The 17,809-nt window shown below is 47.8% G+C and overlaps 1 protein-coding gene across 1 annotated transcript; it reads left to right on the forward strand.

The window, feature by feature from the left end:
• The first annotated feature begins 1,031 nt into the window (after positions 1-1,031).
• On the forward strand, positions 1,032-14,052 carry LOC135897122 (heat shock protein beta-1-like). The gene is made up of 3 exons (XM_065425689.2): positions 1,032-1,193; positions 11,409-11,740; positions 12,407-14,052. Exons 2-3 carry the CDS (start codon positions 11,438-11,440, stop codon positions 12,680-12,682), a joined length of 579 nt encoding a protein of 192 aa, XP_065281761.1. The 5' UTR covers positions 1,032-1,193; positions 11,409-11,437; the 3' UTR covers positions 12,683-14,052.
• The last annotated feature ends 3,757 nt before the right edge of the window (positions 14,053-17,809 follow it).

Consider the following 17,809-nt stretch of genomic DNA (forward strand, 5'->3'; position numbering starts at 1 on the left):
CGTTGAAATTTCGATATCTTAATGGCCAACTTTTAGCACACCTCAATAGCAGCTCTGCGCTATGTCAACAAGAACACAGTGCGATTTCCAACGCTATTTCCCAAATTAACAAATCACATTTCAACGTTCTCACCATGAAATCTTTTGTCGGGATTATAATGATCTAGTCATTTGCGACCCTCCACAACGCTAAAAGATTACGTTTCCGTATTTTGTAGGCGCCACCGCCGTTCTGAGAAAAAGCGAGTCATACACTTTTGTTTGTGTCTGCCCATATCTGGTAGTGCGGAGAGGCAGGGATCGCGTGAATCCGCGCTCGATCAGCAGAAGCGTAGTCTATGACGAGAAGGATCGACTTCGACAACTACTTGGCGCCATCTGCCCATTGCGCGAGGTTCTCATATATATCACTGCTTTCTCTACGTGTCCCTTTTCCAATCTCCTCTGTGCGTGGCATATTAAACTGTGAATAAGTCCGGCTGCAAACGATACCACCTAGTCCTAACCAAGAGCCATTGTTCCCTGTTTTTTTTTTTCTCTTTCCCTCTCCAGAACGTCATACTCCAACAAGCTCGTTATATGCCGCGTGCCACCGCTCGGCCGCTCAAAGCCCACGACCTGAATGTAGCGATGTCACATTACGTGCACAAGCTTACATGTGCACCGTCATCGAGCAGGGGCCTTCTGTCGCGCGGACAGCGGCGGTCTCGTGCACTCGACAAGACGTGAGGGGGAGGGGGGTGTTCCGAATTCTTGGCGAAGAAGCACCGGCGGTCTCTTGACGAACCCTCCCGATGAGCAAGAGGGGAGTAGGAGGAACGCACACAAACATAACAGCTGAAGAGCGCAAACAAAAAATTAATAAAGAAAAAGGGAAATGGTGGAGGTGACGTTGGAAAGGAGAGGATCCGTCTGACGCGTCTCCCGCGCGGGCGCGCGAAAAGGCAGCGCGCGAGGCCAAATTTGGAGCCCGCGCCTTGGGCGAGGGGTCAAGAATATTTACGCCGCCAGCGGCGTGCGCCACTGCCAACCCCCCTCTCCCGCCCCCCGGCCCAACCCGCAACGCCACCGCGTCATCCCGGGCCTTTTTTTTTCCTAAGCCGCCAGTCGCCACGCGTTGGTAAGCTCGTCCGGCAGTGCGTGGATCCGACTCTCTCCGCGAACGACAGGAGATACCCGCTTCGGAAGAACCCGTGAGTACACGCTATGACCAGCTGTGCCGCTTCGCACTTGCTGGCGGGTTAGCGCACCTGTGCGAGCTGTCACTCTACGTCGTCCGCGAGCACGTGCCTACAGAGCAGGCTGCCGAGCGTCCTTCCCCGGGAGCTACAGACGTCGTCGGTTCGAATCCCGAGAGCCGAAAAGGCAACGTTATACCGCAGTGATGGGCCCGACGTGATGCCACAGTCGATGTATACCGTGGTCCACCACTCAGCATAAGGTAGCAGGTTCGACTACAGTATGCTGCGGCCTCAGTGAATTGAGAGACCGGCGCGGAAACGCTGCTTCTGGGTGCACTAAGGTGACTGTTTGGGCACGTAGGCAGTGGCGTAGCTAGGTCGTCTGGCACCCGGGGCCCATAGGTCTTCTGTCACCCCCCTCTCCGAGTGTAGCCGGCGGAAAGAGGGGTGCCTTCAGACGTATATGACACCCCCCCCCCCTCACTGGCCCCTTGCACCCGGGGCCCACGGCCCCCCGGCCCCCCCTGTTGCTACGCCACTGCACGTAGGTAGGACATGAAGGGAGCTTTTTGCGCACAAGAGGAGGATAAAGAAGTGGCTGAGACCTAGTTGTAAGTCTGCACTCGTGTGTCTCAGCCTCTGTCCTCGTCATGTGCGCAAAAAGCTGTCTTCATGTTCTGGGCGGACTTGGCGCTCAGCTGCAGAGCTCGCGAGGTCGCGGACATGGTGTCCGACCGCATTCCGATTCATGTGGCACAAACGCGAGATTACTCGCGCATTATTAGGTGCACGATAAAGAACCCCAGGCGTAGTCGAAATAATTATGTAGCCCCTTCCACTGAACGGAGTCTTGGAAGTTCGCGAGTGACTTTAGGACGTCTGCTACGCACTCCGCACATCCGACGCATTCGGAACGTCGCAGCCCATATTAGGCTGCACGGTACCTAGGATGTACGCCGTTATCTCGGAAGAGGTGCGTAATTTGAAGTGTAGTAGCTTGAATCAGTTGCCACATGGCACATACTTCAGGGGGTTTACATCAATGCCAATATACGAATGAATTAATCTGTACTTTCATAAAGTTTGAAGAAAACTTGTGGCGGTCCTGTCGAAAATAAAAAAAAGAGGTTGCGCGTGGGCAATCTGACTAGTCCGAAAATCTGTGTACATTACTGCAACAAAAGACTAGCAATGAGCACTGCGGAAGGAGAGGGAGAGAGAGATAAATGGAGGTAGACATTGCGCTTGTTTGGTTCTTCTCGTTCTTTTTGCGTGCCTGCTTTCCGCGCCTGCCTTTACTCACCAGACATCGGTTTACAGATGCATACAGTTCAAATGTAAAATGCGCAACGAAAAATCTTAACTCCGCACCGAACAGACGCGCAGCACAAGTTCCCATGTAGCCAGTCCTTGGAGAATTCCAGATGTATCACAGAAAGGGTGACGATGACAATTCTCAAGGAACTCATGTACAGTTAAGCTTTTCAGACTGCGGTGAATGTGTAGACTGTGCAATACACACTGCAAGTCGGTTGCTATGTCTTCTCTTTTTTTTTTGCCTCCTAGTATTGTTACACACCAGTATTTACACGAGTCAGTGATCTCCTATTTTTCTTTTCGCTACTAGTATTAGTTCAACGTGAATTGGAAAAAAAAATGTGCCAGGAATCCTTGCTTCATGCGCAATCTGCTCGGGAATTTGAGGATTCTTTAGTGTTCGTGTCCTTGGCCCAAAGGCCTCGACGCTTCATTAGAAGCACCGTCTGATGCTACTACAAAAGAAATAAAGTCGGTGATCAGCTACTTATTACAAAGTTACATGCAGGCTGTCCAACTCGAGCACAGTGTGCATAGATGCGCGATGGAGCCGTTTAGGTTCGCCCATTTGCCTGATGTCACGCAGTATCGCGTGTTTAAAACAACTGTTTTAGAGATCGGTATTTGTGTCCCTGGTTTCAGGAAGAACCCTGAACACCTAGGGCAAATTATAAGGGTCACCGGGATATCAATTAGCCACAGCTAATATTGTAGCTCGAAACAACGAGGTTTTATTTTCTAATTATGCCTATCATTTACACCAAAAGAATAAAGTCATTTAGCTATGAGCGGACATCAGCAGTCACTGCTCTCCTTCAGATAGTGAATTAAAGAGGTCCTGAACCACGCAGTCTAACACCCAGTCCGCGGGTAGCATACGCTGCTGTGATCATCTTAGTCAAATTTTGCCGTCGTACTTGGTGCGTTGAGCTTGCAAGCGGAACGCGAAGTCACCTTTTTTCTCGAACGATCTCTTTTCAACGGAAGCCTGCTCCCCCCTCTTTTTTGGACACGTTATTTCGTAATATAGCACATTCCTATACGCCACTGTTATACTGTCCATAGCTGACGTCAATCAAGAAGGGCGTTTGGATCAGCGCGCTCCTTCCTACTGTCGCTGTGTATATTTATTTATTGAAGTAGGTTAATGAACAGGTTGAAGTAAGAGAGAATCTGCTTTCGAATTTCGATAATAGTTACGTACATCCGGAAGAACCCGAATATAGTCTGCTCACTGTCGACCGCGGCCGCCCGCGTTGGAATTAAACTTTCGCCACTCGGCTTATCGGTGTCGTAGCCATGGGGTCTCGCCAATTTCGACTTCTGTTCAACACGCAACTAGACTCGAACCACGCGAGACTTAAGGTGAGGCCACACGCACGCTTGCCAGCTCGCGCTCACTCCTAGCCGCTCCTGGTGCGGCTTGCATGAACATTTAATAACGAAGATATCAATGAAATTAAGAATACGTTCTTGCGCGGAATGAGCGTTGTCTATGGAACCTTCAAGAAAGCGTCCATAAATTCGTTAATATTTACGTTGTTAAATGTTCGTGCAGGCCGCCCCGGCATGGTTAGACCCCTTGGCAGACTTCGCTTCGTATTGCGCTATTAGACAGTTTTAGTTACACGTACGTAGAGGCTTTGTGTACGCAGAGCTTCTACGTGTCAGCAGTGCGCATGCGTAGAACGTAGCAGGTGCGCACGCGTCTCACGCACCTACGTGAGATTCAATTCTTTGTGTGCATTTCTTGCGCACGTAGACAGCTTCGCGCGGGAGTTCCGCGAGATCACAAACAAGCGATAGCGGGCCGCGCGCGCGCAGACGGCTTGCATCGAAACATGGCGACAGGATTGAATTGGCTACCGCCGTGTTCACATATCCCGATAGACCTAGCTACGGGGTCCCTCTTGGCGTGCGTCACGTACGTGTAGCTAAAAGCGTATCAGATGGCGTGCGGGTAAGGTACGTAGGCTTTTCACGTTTGCGTACGTGAAGCCTCTACGTACGGGTAACTAAAACTGTCTATTGAGAGCGCTTCAAGATGAGCAAGTCACATGTGGCTACTATCCGTCGGTCAAGCTCGTGCAGGACAACGCCGGGAGCCCGCACCACGCAGCGCGGCCAGACTGGATAATACGAGCTCGAGCATGCACTCAAGCCCTGTTGTGCACGGATCAAACGCCGCGCATACGCACTACAGTTGCATGTAGCTGCGGTCTGTCACGTACCGTTGATACCGCTGCCGCCGCGGGGTGCCGCGACGGAGTGGCTGGTGCGGCCACTCACGTGGCAATTTTGGCTGTATTCGCGGGCGTTCGGACAAACACTATTCGTAGCACGTATCGAACAAGAGAAAGCTGTATCAGGAGTCTTTCATGTTGCTCTACAATTTTCTTCCGGTCACCTTTAATCTACTTATTATAGTGGAGATGTTGAAAAATCATTAAGACTAACTATGCGATTAGGCCGAATGCAAAAAATAATCTGAGTATCTACGACCGAGGACAAACAACATTACCTTAGTGCTGTCCAGCTACGTGGCATTTGCATATATTAAAATCCTGGTGCATGATACTCGGGACACCCTATATATGCGCTAGAATCAGATTATCCCTGCCTTATTATTTCAGTCACAAGGTACGCCCACCGCGCGGGGGCAGAGTGATTCGTATATATAGCATATACAGCTGCTACGTAAGCACGCGTTCGCGGTTTCGAATTCCGACTGCATTACGATGGGAGCATGCAAGAGTCAAAAACGCTCGCGCGCAACCTGATTTCAAGTTAACTAAACCCAGGTGGCCAAAGAATCGACCCTCCACTGAGGCGTCGCTCATACCTCAGATTTTGCTTGCTTTGCATAAGTTGGACTCCACTAATAAGTTTCTTTTTACTTGTTTCTTTGGGCAACAGGAACCATGCGTGATAGAACTTACGCGTGCGTTTCTTTTACAGCGACGTTGTATATGGCTAGCCGATTCGTACGCCGAAAACTGTACGCCGAAAACTCCTCCAGCCCAACTCCATGCGCATGGGCGACAAAAAAAAAGAGAGAAAGAGAGGGGCGCAGTCGGCTGCTCCAGTAGTGACGTCGTTGCTTTTCACCACAGCCGAGCGCGCTCCGAAATGGATAGGCCCCGCGTCATACGTGCTTCTGAGGAGCAGGCAGCTCTCGATCCGCAACACCGCGAGAAGAACCGGGAACGAGCTTGTCTCAGCCTTGCCGATGCTGCAGCCCGGGCACAAGGACAGGCTCGTGCATCACGAGCGCATGCAGCACCGGCGTATCGAGGATACGGTAGCGTATCAAGCGGTCGTTTAATGAACCGTCGGGATTAGCCCAGTCATAAATACCTGGGCCCCACGTTTCAGCTTCGCTCGTTAGCCATCTGCACGGAGTGCTTGGGTGGTTATTCTTTTTATTTTCTTTCACACTAGAAATATAAGACCCCTTGAAGCTGCTGTCAATAAGTCCGTCATATGAGTCTTGAAAGTTTATTAGTGGTGTAATCGCGCAAGAGCAACAATGTTGGCTAGGAGCACTAACACAAAGGTCTAAATGTGTGCTAAAAAAACGCTGCTCGAGAAAAGAGGTAGTACAGAATGGATACGTCTAGAAAAAAAAAACAATATTGAAGCAATAGACCTTTCTTCTGAGACGCGAACCCCACCAAAGGCGGCGTTACCCGTTTGCTTTCCTCCTGCGTGATGCGAGCATCAGTCAGCAGTAATAGCTCAAGTAAATTTGGCAAGGTGGTGCAAAACACTGCGTAATTCAAACAAGAACATCCTGTTTATTGTTCAGCTGCGATGGCCCCTCGTCTCTTTGCGATACCAGCAGCCTAGAAATACCACGCACCCGGTTTCTTTTTTTCTTTTGTTTTCTTTAGTCTTCCTTTTATCTCTTTTTTAATTATTTCAGCTGAGCTGGGAACTCTGTGTACCTATTTAGTGCGCTGACCCTTCGATGTTTAATAATAATGAGTGATGGCCCATACAAAAAAAGGCGTAATAAACAATGTGCAGATTGAATACCCATCCAGCAGTGTGTTTCAGAGCCACAGAGGAAACTATGCCAGGTAGACTTTTACTTATTTATTTATTCATACTGCCCCCAGCACCTAATTCGCATTATAGTGTTGAGGGGGGTGGGCGGAGCTACATACATATAGTAACGAAAATGAAAGCAGGATACAAGAAACTTGGTTTATGGTCCGCCTTGTTTTGTGTTCTGTTTTTTTACAAGTGAACGTTATTCGACTTTTCATTTCAAGGTGGAGGAAGAGTATTTCGTTTCGCAGTTTTTCGCACAATATCTTTTAAAGCTTAACAAAAGCAATTCATTTGGTCCCATGTTTGTTGTGCGGTAATGTAAAGCACACTATTTCATAAACCTCTGTCACCACGTTTGATAGTCAAATGTAAAGGGAACAAAATTAATACGCTCCGCGACGTTGCGCAAGTGCTCCCACTAAACTTAGCTGCGAGACGTGGCCTAATATTGGAGCCATTATGCCTACAGCACGTGCCCACAAACGCGAGAAGAAAAACACCCTAATAACGTGTTTTTTACTGTATTGCAGCTGATTTGTTTGACTTTCAAAGACATTGTCACCGCGAAGAAGCAACCTACTTCACTTGTTAAAAATGCGCCCAGACGAAAACGGCATTGCAAGCTACTGTCTGGCCTAGCGCATTGTTTTCTGATAAAGAAGACGGGGAGTTGGGACGAATTTCTTTTTGTGCTTCCTTGTTTCATTATTATTATTATTATTATTATTATTATTATTATTATTATTATTATTATTATTATTATTATTATTATTATTATTATTATTATTATTATTATTATTATTATTATTATTATTATTATTATTTTAAGAAATAAAAACGCGCAAGCAACCAACTTGCGGGCACCCCGGCAGTTTCCAAAATGTCACAACGTGTATGCGCATCTCTTCTCGGGCCACTGAGGCCGCAGAAGAGGCACAAGACACACATGTGCTTTTAGGAAGGCGCAGTCTCTCTGTTTACGTGCCCTCCGACAACGCGTCGTCCTGTAAACGAAATTTTAAACGACGGAGGCGGTGTGTTTACGGTGGAGCTTCGCTCTCTCCGAGAGGGCTGCAGCTCGGCGATTGTCGCATAGACCACGTTATTACTTGCGTAGAGATACAAACGCAGAGGCTTGTGGATATGTGCACTCGTGTGCTGAGGAGCGTCGAGAAAGATGCAGCGCCTTGTTCGCTCTCTCTCTCTCTCTCCCTTTTTCTTTCGTACTCCCACGATGTCGACGCGGCAAACGGCAGGCACTCGTCTGGGTGCCTGCCGTTTGCCGACTTACGCATTTACCTCACATGGCACCGCGCGAACGCAGTTCACTGTGGGATGACCTGAACAAGGCTCATTGTCATGCGTCGAATATTAAACCGTGTCGCAGTGGTGACGTCAGACTGGTTACAAAAGGTTAGCAGAAACTGAAGGCCAGTCATATAGCGAAAAAAATACACGCATGAAAACAACAAAAACATGCGGCTACAGAAAGATACACATAGGACACACGTGGCGTTAACTTACATTTGAATAACGAAAAACAATTAAACAATAATGTCAGCATTAAGAAGGCTCTGGACTCGTAAAAATATAAAGTGTTCGGGCTCAATACGATGGTATCATTTTATTACATAGTACTTGATCAGGTACTGGACACAGAACATGCTTCAACTATACTCGACAGATTGGCCGCTTGCAGCGCTTGCGCAAATCGGCTCGGGAGCACGCTGCGTATTTATGTGATCTTATCCAGCATAACGGGACGAGCGTGTTCCTAGGAAATGGGCTCACAGTTCCAAAGTTTATTTTGCATGTGTTAGGGAACGCCTTACCAGGATGTGTATCGGTATAGTTTTGCCCGTTGCAAGAAAGCTGCTAAAGAAAGGAAGAAAAGAACAGCAACAAAGAAACATATTCTTCGCGCTATATGCATTTGATCTCGAAACTCGAAGGAGCCGCGTTTGCTTTGCTAAGCAATTCGCACGGAGATTTTATTTCTGTGACGCTGACCGAGGTCGGGAGGTAGTTTTATTTTACTTGGGGTTCCATTCCCGAATGCGTTACGGCGCACGGGACAAATCGAGATGGATCTCTGAAGCTAAATGTCCCCAGTAGCGTTACGTCGTTTCTGCTTAATAAATAAATAAATAAATAAATAAATAAATAAATAAATAAATAAATAAATAAATAAATAAATAAATCTTTAGAGATATCACGGCAAGGTGACGTTTGTAAAGTGTGCCCATGCAGCGTCATTTTTGGTAAAATAAGTAAACAAGATTTATTATAATCCCTATTATCGCTCTTGTACACCATCATGCCTTCCCTTCTTTCAAAGTTGTCACTTTTATTATCATAAGAATATGTTAATATATGTCTGTATTATACAGAAACACTTCGTTGTGAAGACTGTTAGCCTATTGTCCAATCCCAGTAGGCCGTTTGCAGGAAGTGTATGGAAAGTAGACCAAAACGCAATACCGCAATTCTACAACCTTCCAATAATAACGTACATACCAAACTTCGAAGAAGAATAAACTCCTATAGGCCTTCACGACTGTTTAAACAAGTTTTTGTAGAAGAACCGACACAGAGACGCACACACGGACAAATACGTTGCGAGTCGCATGCCATCAGCATCGGCAATTTTCCAGCTGTGTCCATTATTGTTGTTTTGTTACTCGTTTCATTTTAGCTTCTCGTTTTTCGAAGCTTCTTTAAAAAAAAGGATGCAATGCCACCCACCTAAACCTCTTGTCAAGGCCTCGTAGTCGATCCGAACTGGCACGCAGTGTTGGATGTAACTAATATCCGCTGGCTGAAAAATCAATGACCCCTTTCAGTTTATTATTGTAAAGCTTTAGCATACCGATGCCGCCCTACTTCCACTGCAGCGAGCCGCTAACGTCGCTCACTGCTAACGTCACTGCAGTGAGCCGTTACCAGTGAGCTGAAATCATTTTCGAAAGAAACTGCGTGGTCACCCTGATTAAAACGTTGACGTCAATATTTTCTGGGACAATATGTCGCTCAGGAGTACTCGAAACCAGCGGTTGCGCAATGTGTGCTCCGTTTCCCGCGTTCCAAAGAGCCCCTGCCACGCGCTGGTGAAATGCTATGCTAACAGGGCACCGATTTCATCACGCGGTATATAAATTTAGCGTCTTGGCGGCAGCTTGAAGCGCTCGCACGGTTAGTCACACAGAAGAGACGTCTCTGTGCCAGGTGCGGTGATGCGCCCTAATTGTTTTCTTTTATCTCTCATTACAAGGGCTTAATGAAAACGCTGTCAGGCGTCGTTCTTCCAAACGCTTCTTTTGTTTCCACGCAATGAGCGTCAGCTTGGCAAAGCTCGACCTGCTTTCATTAGAGGCGGTGTGCCAGGGCTTGCATCCGTACCATGCCCGCACATAGCACCTGAATCTATTTAAAAGCGTTTGCTACTGCAGTCCGATTTGTCATTGCTCCCGAAGGTGACGCTGGCGTTATCCCATCTTTACTGTTCACCAGGAAGAAATCTCCAAAGAACAGAAATACCAGAATTACGGGTACGTCGTCCGTCGCCCCCATGACGCATGTGACTCGACATTATATGTCCTAGGAAATGCTGAATTCTGTCAGAGTCAAAATTTTCGGCTCGGAGCGCATTAGACAGCCTTAGCTCATCGCTTCCGCTTCAGCCAAACAGCCATCTCAGCTGCTCCGCGAAAGCTCCTTCCCAGGCTTATCTAGCCCATGAATATATACGGCAGTGGCTCCTGTCACATTGTTTTAGCATAGCGCTATTGTTCTACCGTTGCGAGTACGGACTTCCCAATCGACCAGATTTTCACGGGCTAGCTAAGTATACGTCGCGTGTAGCCGGCAGGCTGCACGCCTATTCGTAGCATGTCATCGTTAATTGACTGCTCCCATCGGACAAAGAGGAACATCCAACACGCTTGTTCTACATTTCCTTCGTAATCTTCCGTTCTTCCAGCTTTTTTTTAGAAAAATACGGTTCACACGCATACTACGTACGCAGCTGGAATGTCTATAGCGGAGATGGCAGGGGTCTTTTAGAAAGAATTGGCGTCAACGGAATAGAGAAGTACAGCTGACGACGTTAGGGTATTCGGTCATGTCAGTGAATTACTTCTGGGTTTTTGCAAGGCAAAATCACGATTTGAGTACGGGACAGGCCGTAGTGGGCGACTCGCGATTCATTCTGGTCACCAGGGTCTCCTTAACGTGCACCCAATGCGCTGGACACGGGGAGTTTTGCATTTCGCCCCAATCGAAATGCGGCCGCCGCAGCCGAGATTTGATTGCGCGACTTCGTACTTAGCGGCTTCACACTGTAGCCGCTTAGCCATCGAGGCAGGTTCCTTAGTGCTTATCTAACCGTGTAAAGCAAGTCATCGTTATTGCAGTTGCACGGGAGCTCTGAAAATGTATACTAAAGCAAAACCGCGCTCAACAGTGGAGACACGACAGCGCCGAAATTCTTCTGATGACCCGTGCCTAGTCTGTCGGTTGTCATCGCGGGACGCAGTTAGTCCCAAGGGGAACCCGCCACGTTGAACTGTCAAAGTTAATATAAATAAATGCAAAGTACTATCGCGCATGCTGTACCGAGTGGTTCCGCGCGAATTTTCCGCTATATAAATTCGTACTAAGCGGAGTCTGGCTCCGCATAACTTCGAAATAACCGGTCTGAAAAGCATCCGCTGCGGTTGGGACCGCAGTTAAAATTCGAATAATGCAATGTTTTGAATAAACCGATTCTGTTAAAACGAGGACTAACTGCCCTTTCGAGTACGTTTGTTGCCAGCTGAAAAATGACAAGTACGTTGCCCGCTTTCCTTTGCGCAGTGTAAGCCGAGCCGACGACCAGAGGAGAAATGACGTCATCGTACCGGGTTCGCACCGTCCCCACGCGCACGGTGACCACCGTGCGCCGTCAACTGATCGACGATGACGGCGACTTCTTCGACTTCCCTAAGGCGCGCTCGGGTGGCTCCGAATTCACCACGGTGCGCCACCGAGTCACGCCAGGTGGCGGCATCGTCACCACAACAACGACGACCACCACGACGCCGAGGCGCGTCATCCGCGACGTCAGCCTGGACGGCATGGATGCCGACCCGTTCTTCGCGCGCGACGTCTCCAGGCCTTCCCGGACCAAGGACCTCGAGGAGTTCAAGGTGCGCGACGCGGACGCCACGCCGCCTTAGAAGTCGGTCGCTTAGGAAGACGTCAGTCTTCCCTAATGCAAGGCATGAAATTCTAATCGCAGCGAGTGGTTTTGGCGCGTCCAGATGGCGTCAGACCACTATTGTGACGAGTTGCCGTAGTCTTTTCGTTTGTATACCTTGAGCACAGACTTACTCAAACCCCCACGTGCACTTGTAAGAAAACTAACCCAAGTTGTCAGCTTTCAAAGGGGGCGGTACAAAAGGGAAGATACAGTTAGAGCAGTGTGAACATTGCCGATAAAGCAGGGCACGGTCGTCTATAGTCGTCATTGACAATGAAGTAATAACAAATGCGCATCAGAGTCGTTATTGTCGACTGAATGCAATTCAAGACAAAAAAAAGAAAAAAAAAAGACAATGCTTTAGGGCGACTTCATCCAGAAGTGTGACGAGACAGCAAGCGCTTGATTCTTCAATACGCATATCCGAGAAAGCTTGGGTCACGATATTGAGGCGGCTGGGGAAACCGCGTGCGCCTCGGTGACTGTGCAGATGCAAGCAGTATTGCAGCCTACAAAACTCATTTAGTCGGAACCGTTACCTGGTTTCTTAAGTTTTGCATGTCTCCTAACAGCGAGTCTGTCTGAAACACGCGTCATTTGCCTCGCCCTGCAGGTGTCCTTCGACATCGGACTGCAGTTCAGGCCGGACGACCTGTCGGTGAAGACACGCAACGGCATGGTCTTCATCACGGCCAAGCGCACCGACGGCAACATCACGCGCGAGTTCGACCGCAAGGTGCCGCTGCCTGACGGCGTCGACCCCCTCACCGTTCGCGCCCTGCTCAGCCCCACGGGCGTGCTGACCATCAGGTCCCCGCGGAACCTGTCCTCGCGGTACACCTCGAGCATCTACGAGCGTCACGTGCCCGTCCGCATGAGCCTGTACTAAAGGACGCGTCAGGGAAGAGCCGAGCTTGCGCTGGCAACGCTGAAAAGCTAAATAGTAACCACATCGCTCGTTCGGTATAAGCATGCAAGCGTCAGTCGATTACAATGGCCTCTATTCCGCGTCACGGGGAGTACCAGCAACACGGCTCATGCTGGAGGACCTTACGCATGTAGGTCTCGGTTATCACTCGAGAATATTTGCTACCTGCCGACATGCAGGGGCACGTATGGGCTAGATGGCTACTTGAGTTTGAAACCTATAGCGTGGCTGCAAAGACAAAAGAAAGAAAAATGCAGAGGACGACTGGAACAGTGCTAGCTGTTTGTGGCCTTGTTGCTGGCGTTGTTGTTTCACCTGCATTTTCACTGTAGGTTCCAAGATGATAAAATCTCTTACGAATTCGTGACTAAGTCTAGGGTATACAGGTGTGAACGGGTTTCGGGCCCGTTTTCTAGATTTCCATATTTCAATTTTTCCATGTCTACATTCAAAGACACTTATATTCCGCCCCCCATTTGGGGGCGCTTCGCGAGGAGAATTAATGCTTTGGTCAACAACAAATGTTACTTAAGCTTTGTTTCCCAGGGCTCTAAATGGCGTGTCCACAATTTGCAGCCCTGTTAGAATCGTGTTAAAACAATTACGCGAGAACATTTTTCCTGGCATATGACTGTGGCAAAACAGAAGCGATAAATGTGGAGCCAGAGTGCGAACCCTTCAGTTTGCATGTGATGGCATCCTGAGTGGAGCTTAAAAAAGGGCAGACAAAATTATCACAAAATAAAGGTCAGCGTTGATGCTATGTAACAATGATACTGAAATACATATTATTTTATCAAAACAAGGTAGCCGTGCTTCCAATCAATTGTTGGCGCTGACCTTGATATTTTCGGACAACTAAACAAAGCCTGGCTAGAGGCTTTTCTTTATATGTAATTCATCAAGCCTTTACACTGAGACGCTACTTGTGGAATGAAGGTGTAGTGGCCGTCAGAGCACCGACGTACAGGCAAGAGCGCGCGCACCTCCGAACCAGTTCCTCTCCGCTCTCGCCACTCCCCACCGATGGTGAGGAGAGGGAAGGGCAAGCAACCCCAAGGGGGCTGAAGAAAAATTAAAATAAAACCAGTGGGCAGTTGGGATTCACACCGTCCAGTCGTCTCTGTCTCTTTTCTCAGTGCATATTCGCGTCCCAACAAAGACATAATTGTCGAAGACGTTATGGAAAACAGTGCAAATCACTTTAAGACAGTGCATTAGTTCAGAAGCAACGTTATTGGTTATTTAGTGCCCTCTGTGATGTCTCAGAAGCGCTATTTTTTGAATATTTGTGGATATTATGGCTGAAGTAAAACAAGTTCCGGTTGTTCCTTTTTGTTTGAGTGTTCCTTGCAACGAGAAGCGGAGGACGACACACCAAGCTGTCTACTTGAACGGCTCCAAGGAAGGTAATTATTGCAACAACCAATAAAGTGACACCAAAGACTCACAGATTACAGATTAGACAGATTACATATGAAAATGTTTGTTTCTGTTAGGTATTTTTACACAGAAGGTTTGGTAATTTATTAAAAGGAAGTGAAAACCAAACTTTCACATGTTGGATTTCATGCGAGAGTCAGCTGGGCACGAGATGATGTCAGGCTAAGAAGAAACAGTCTTTTCTTTCCTTCCGCCTCTGACTCTCTGCTTTTTTTCGAGTTTCTTGCGCTAAAAAGCAACATGTTAAATATTTCACAGTGTTTTAGCATAGTTCGACGTCTTTATTCCAAACAGCTATTGAAAGTTGTCATGTTGATGCGTTGCTTCTTTTGAATGCAGAGCCATAACTTGTAAGATTCTATTAGTAAATAGTTAGTGTGGGAACACTAGCAACATCTTTTATGTCACAGCAAATTGGCATGGCGATATGACTGTGGTACGTCCCACCCTCCGTATTTCATATTTGCGTCCTTTCTGAATTACTAGGCCCAACTCTAGCCAAGGCTGGTCTATCTGCAATTAATTGGATCCCTGTAAAGCACAAGCAAACGTTTGTTTCAAGGTCTCGTAGTGCGTACGCTATAAAAATCTGCTGCCAATGTTGGTTATATTGATAGTGAGTTCACTACTATAGGCCCGTTTCCTTCACTTGTTATAACAATTAATGAGTCTCAATCCAGTAGCATATACCACTGTTGGCAGCAGTGACTCAATAGGTGAAACGCCTGCTGTTAGAGTCTCTGGGGGTGTCAGCGCACCTTCAACGAGACTCGAGTGTGGCCCAAGGCACATTCTTGGCCCACGGCGAAGCACCACCTGTGCGTTACACGCCACGAAGGCGCTGCTGTCGTTCTGGCGGGCCACGAGCCTTAATGAAACTTCCTAAATATATCGATAGGGTATCTATGTGGGTGTGTGGCTCTAGGTTCTGTAATGTGTTTATCACTGTATATATAATAATGACCACCCAGCACCTGGAGTAGCATGTCAGACGAGCAGCCAGGCTAACATCTCCAGTATGCTATTAAAGCTCACGTCTGGCGAGAACCAAAGCACCTCAGACTGCGGAAATAACAAATCTGCTGCGATGTTGTTTTTCGCTTGCAAATAAGATGCAACATTTTCAAGGTGTATCCTAATTACCAAGGATACACCGGATAAGGTTGTATAGTAAACCAGCGTTCGCCTCCACCGTCAGTCGTGGTTTGCAGTCATTGTTGAGTTCTGAATCGAATTACGCGACAAACGTTCAAGCTTCGTCACCAGTTCTCTCGTATTCCCCGCAACTTCGACTCCAGTCGCCGTCATCGTTAATAGCAGGCAGCTGTTAGGAAATATTTTTTTTTTTCGCATGGAGAGTCAACTTGCCCACTTCAATTTCTCTCAGGAATTAGGACCTTGGTTACTCACCAATTCTTTTTCCAATTGCTTTAGTGCTTTCTCATATATTCGACATTGCTCATGATATACTATGGCGCCTAAGGCTGCCGTGGTAGTGAGAAGAGCGCCATGCTCCACATACTTGATTCACAAATTTATACATATATGGGAATACCATCGCAGTCTCTCTCCTTATGCTCTAATTGCGTTTCTTTTTTTTTCACGTATTCATTAGAGCCAACGCGCCAGCTGCCCCAGCTGGTGCGTACCTTAGTCAAGTAATAAAACTGCGGTGGAAAGTATCCAACCTTATAATGGTCTGAATTGGGGTAGTAACTTTCAGCACAGCAACGGGGGTAGCATTGCAAACGTGCCCTACGAATAGCTGCTGAAGACCATTTGCACGCTACTGCCCTTAAAGCGGCATCAGATTGCGTCATGCGGTAGACATCCTGTGTAAGTCATTATTTCGCGACAGTACTGTTATTTTTACTAGACTGAGGCGGCCTTGGCCGTGCGCCTCAAGTAGTGGGCCTTCGTGGGCACTGCTATCGTGTCGTTGTGGATGTTGTTGCTGACGTCATATATCTAACGGGTTGGCGACAGTCACCTAGCCTGGTTGAGGTAATGGGCCCTTCATTAGGGTCCGCTGTATTAATACTAAACTGCAAGCGCCATTTCTTCGGTGTTTCATGGCTCTATTTTACGCTGACTCCATGCTAATATATTTATGTGCAATCGTTAGCTGTTGTACCACTAAAAACTTGCGCTTCATATTTATTGCATCAAGAACTATGCAAATATTGTAAAAAAATTTGCAAGCCGAGCCTGTGATATTATTCGGGTCTCCGCTACAAGTACTGTTGCTTCCATTGAATAAGTGTCACAACTACAGGAGAGAAAAAAGGATGTTGCATAATGTTATTTCAGATGGACAGAGCGGGTAATTAGGATAAAATGTTCAGATGTATTCAGTACACAAGTGCAATATCGAGATGAGTACTTTTATGCGTATCGCTAACAAATTTTCTGCCGCAGTCGGAGCAGCATAGTAGGCGGCAATAGGTGCACTTATGGCGGAGTAGTCGGCCACTGTGTCCACTAAGGCGGTGACTGCGTGGCCGTCGAGAAGCATGTCGAGAACGCTGGTTCTTTGTCTTGCGTTGTAGGTACGTCTTGGTGACGGATCACGGCTAGGTCGTGTTGAACTGAAGCTGGAACGTCGCGTCCTCAGGTCGTCATTTGTCGGCGTATTCTTGACGGTCAGGGTTCATCAGGATGGCGTCGTCTCGTTGATATGTCGTCGAAAAAGCCTCTTCGGTGTCTTCGTAGGCAGCAGAGCATCTTCATCAGCTCGACGAACAGCAACCGCACCTCCATCGGTTGCTGCCTTTAGTTTTCTGGGTATGGGCTGACGCACCTGCTCCGTGCTGGGCCAGTGCAAGGACGGTGCAGCGGGGACTGGTACCGGCCCGGTGACGGCGAACGGTATGGTCGTCGAGGGCTCTACTGTGTGGCAGCGAGGTAGTCCGCCATGCCACATGGGCGTTCACGTTGTTGTGGGCGCGATGCGTTGATGGCGAACCTTCGCAGTCCCATGTCGCGGTAAGGGCATCGGTGGTAGATGTACCCAGCATCTCCACCAGATGTCACGTGGTAGTGACACTGAAAAAAGCAAAACGGTGAATGGCGAAACTAGCATTTTATTGGGCTAACTTATTCTCACAAAAGCACGTTACACTTAAAGCAAAATGATAGCGGCGAACACAGTCGGCAATCGTCGGAAATCTGATCAGCGGGTCAAGCTCGTCGACTTTATATACATCAGTCGTGGAATGTTCCAAAGTAATTGCTGAGTACCCGCATGTCTTCCACAAAATTCTACGCCATTCGCGTCACGCATACATGGAATCAGATTACACAAGGTTCGGCGGCAGGCAGTGGATGGGGCCATCGATAACATTCCAAAAAGTTCCGATACATGCAGGAGCGTCCTGCGCTGTACGGTAACATTTGTTAGGGGCTCAAACATGGTCACCCGATAAAGATGAACAAGTACACGTGTCCATATGGTCTAGTACATCATTGTTAACTTACTTTGAAGGATTGTTACCGGAAAACCTGATTTTTAGGGGCTAGTGAAATCTTTAATTAGACCTTGTGTGACTGATGAAGGTTACTTATATAACGCTTCGTACTAAAAAGCACAGGCAGTGTTTTTCATGTGAACGTTGAACACTGCCTCTGATCCCGTGTCAAAGGAGG

The sequence above is a fragment of the Dermacentor albipictus genome, chromosome 6 (genome assembly GCF_038994185.2).
Source record: "Dermacentor albipictus isolate Rhodes 1998 colony chromosome 6, USDA_Dalb.pri_finalv2, whole genome shotgun sequence".
NCBI classification, from domain to species: Eukaryota; Metazoa; Arthropoda; class Arachnida; order Ixodida; family Ixodidae; genus Dermacentor; species Dermacentor albipictus.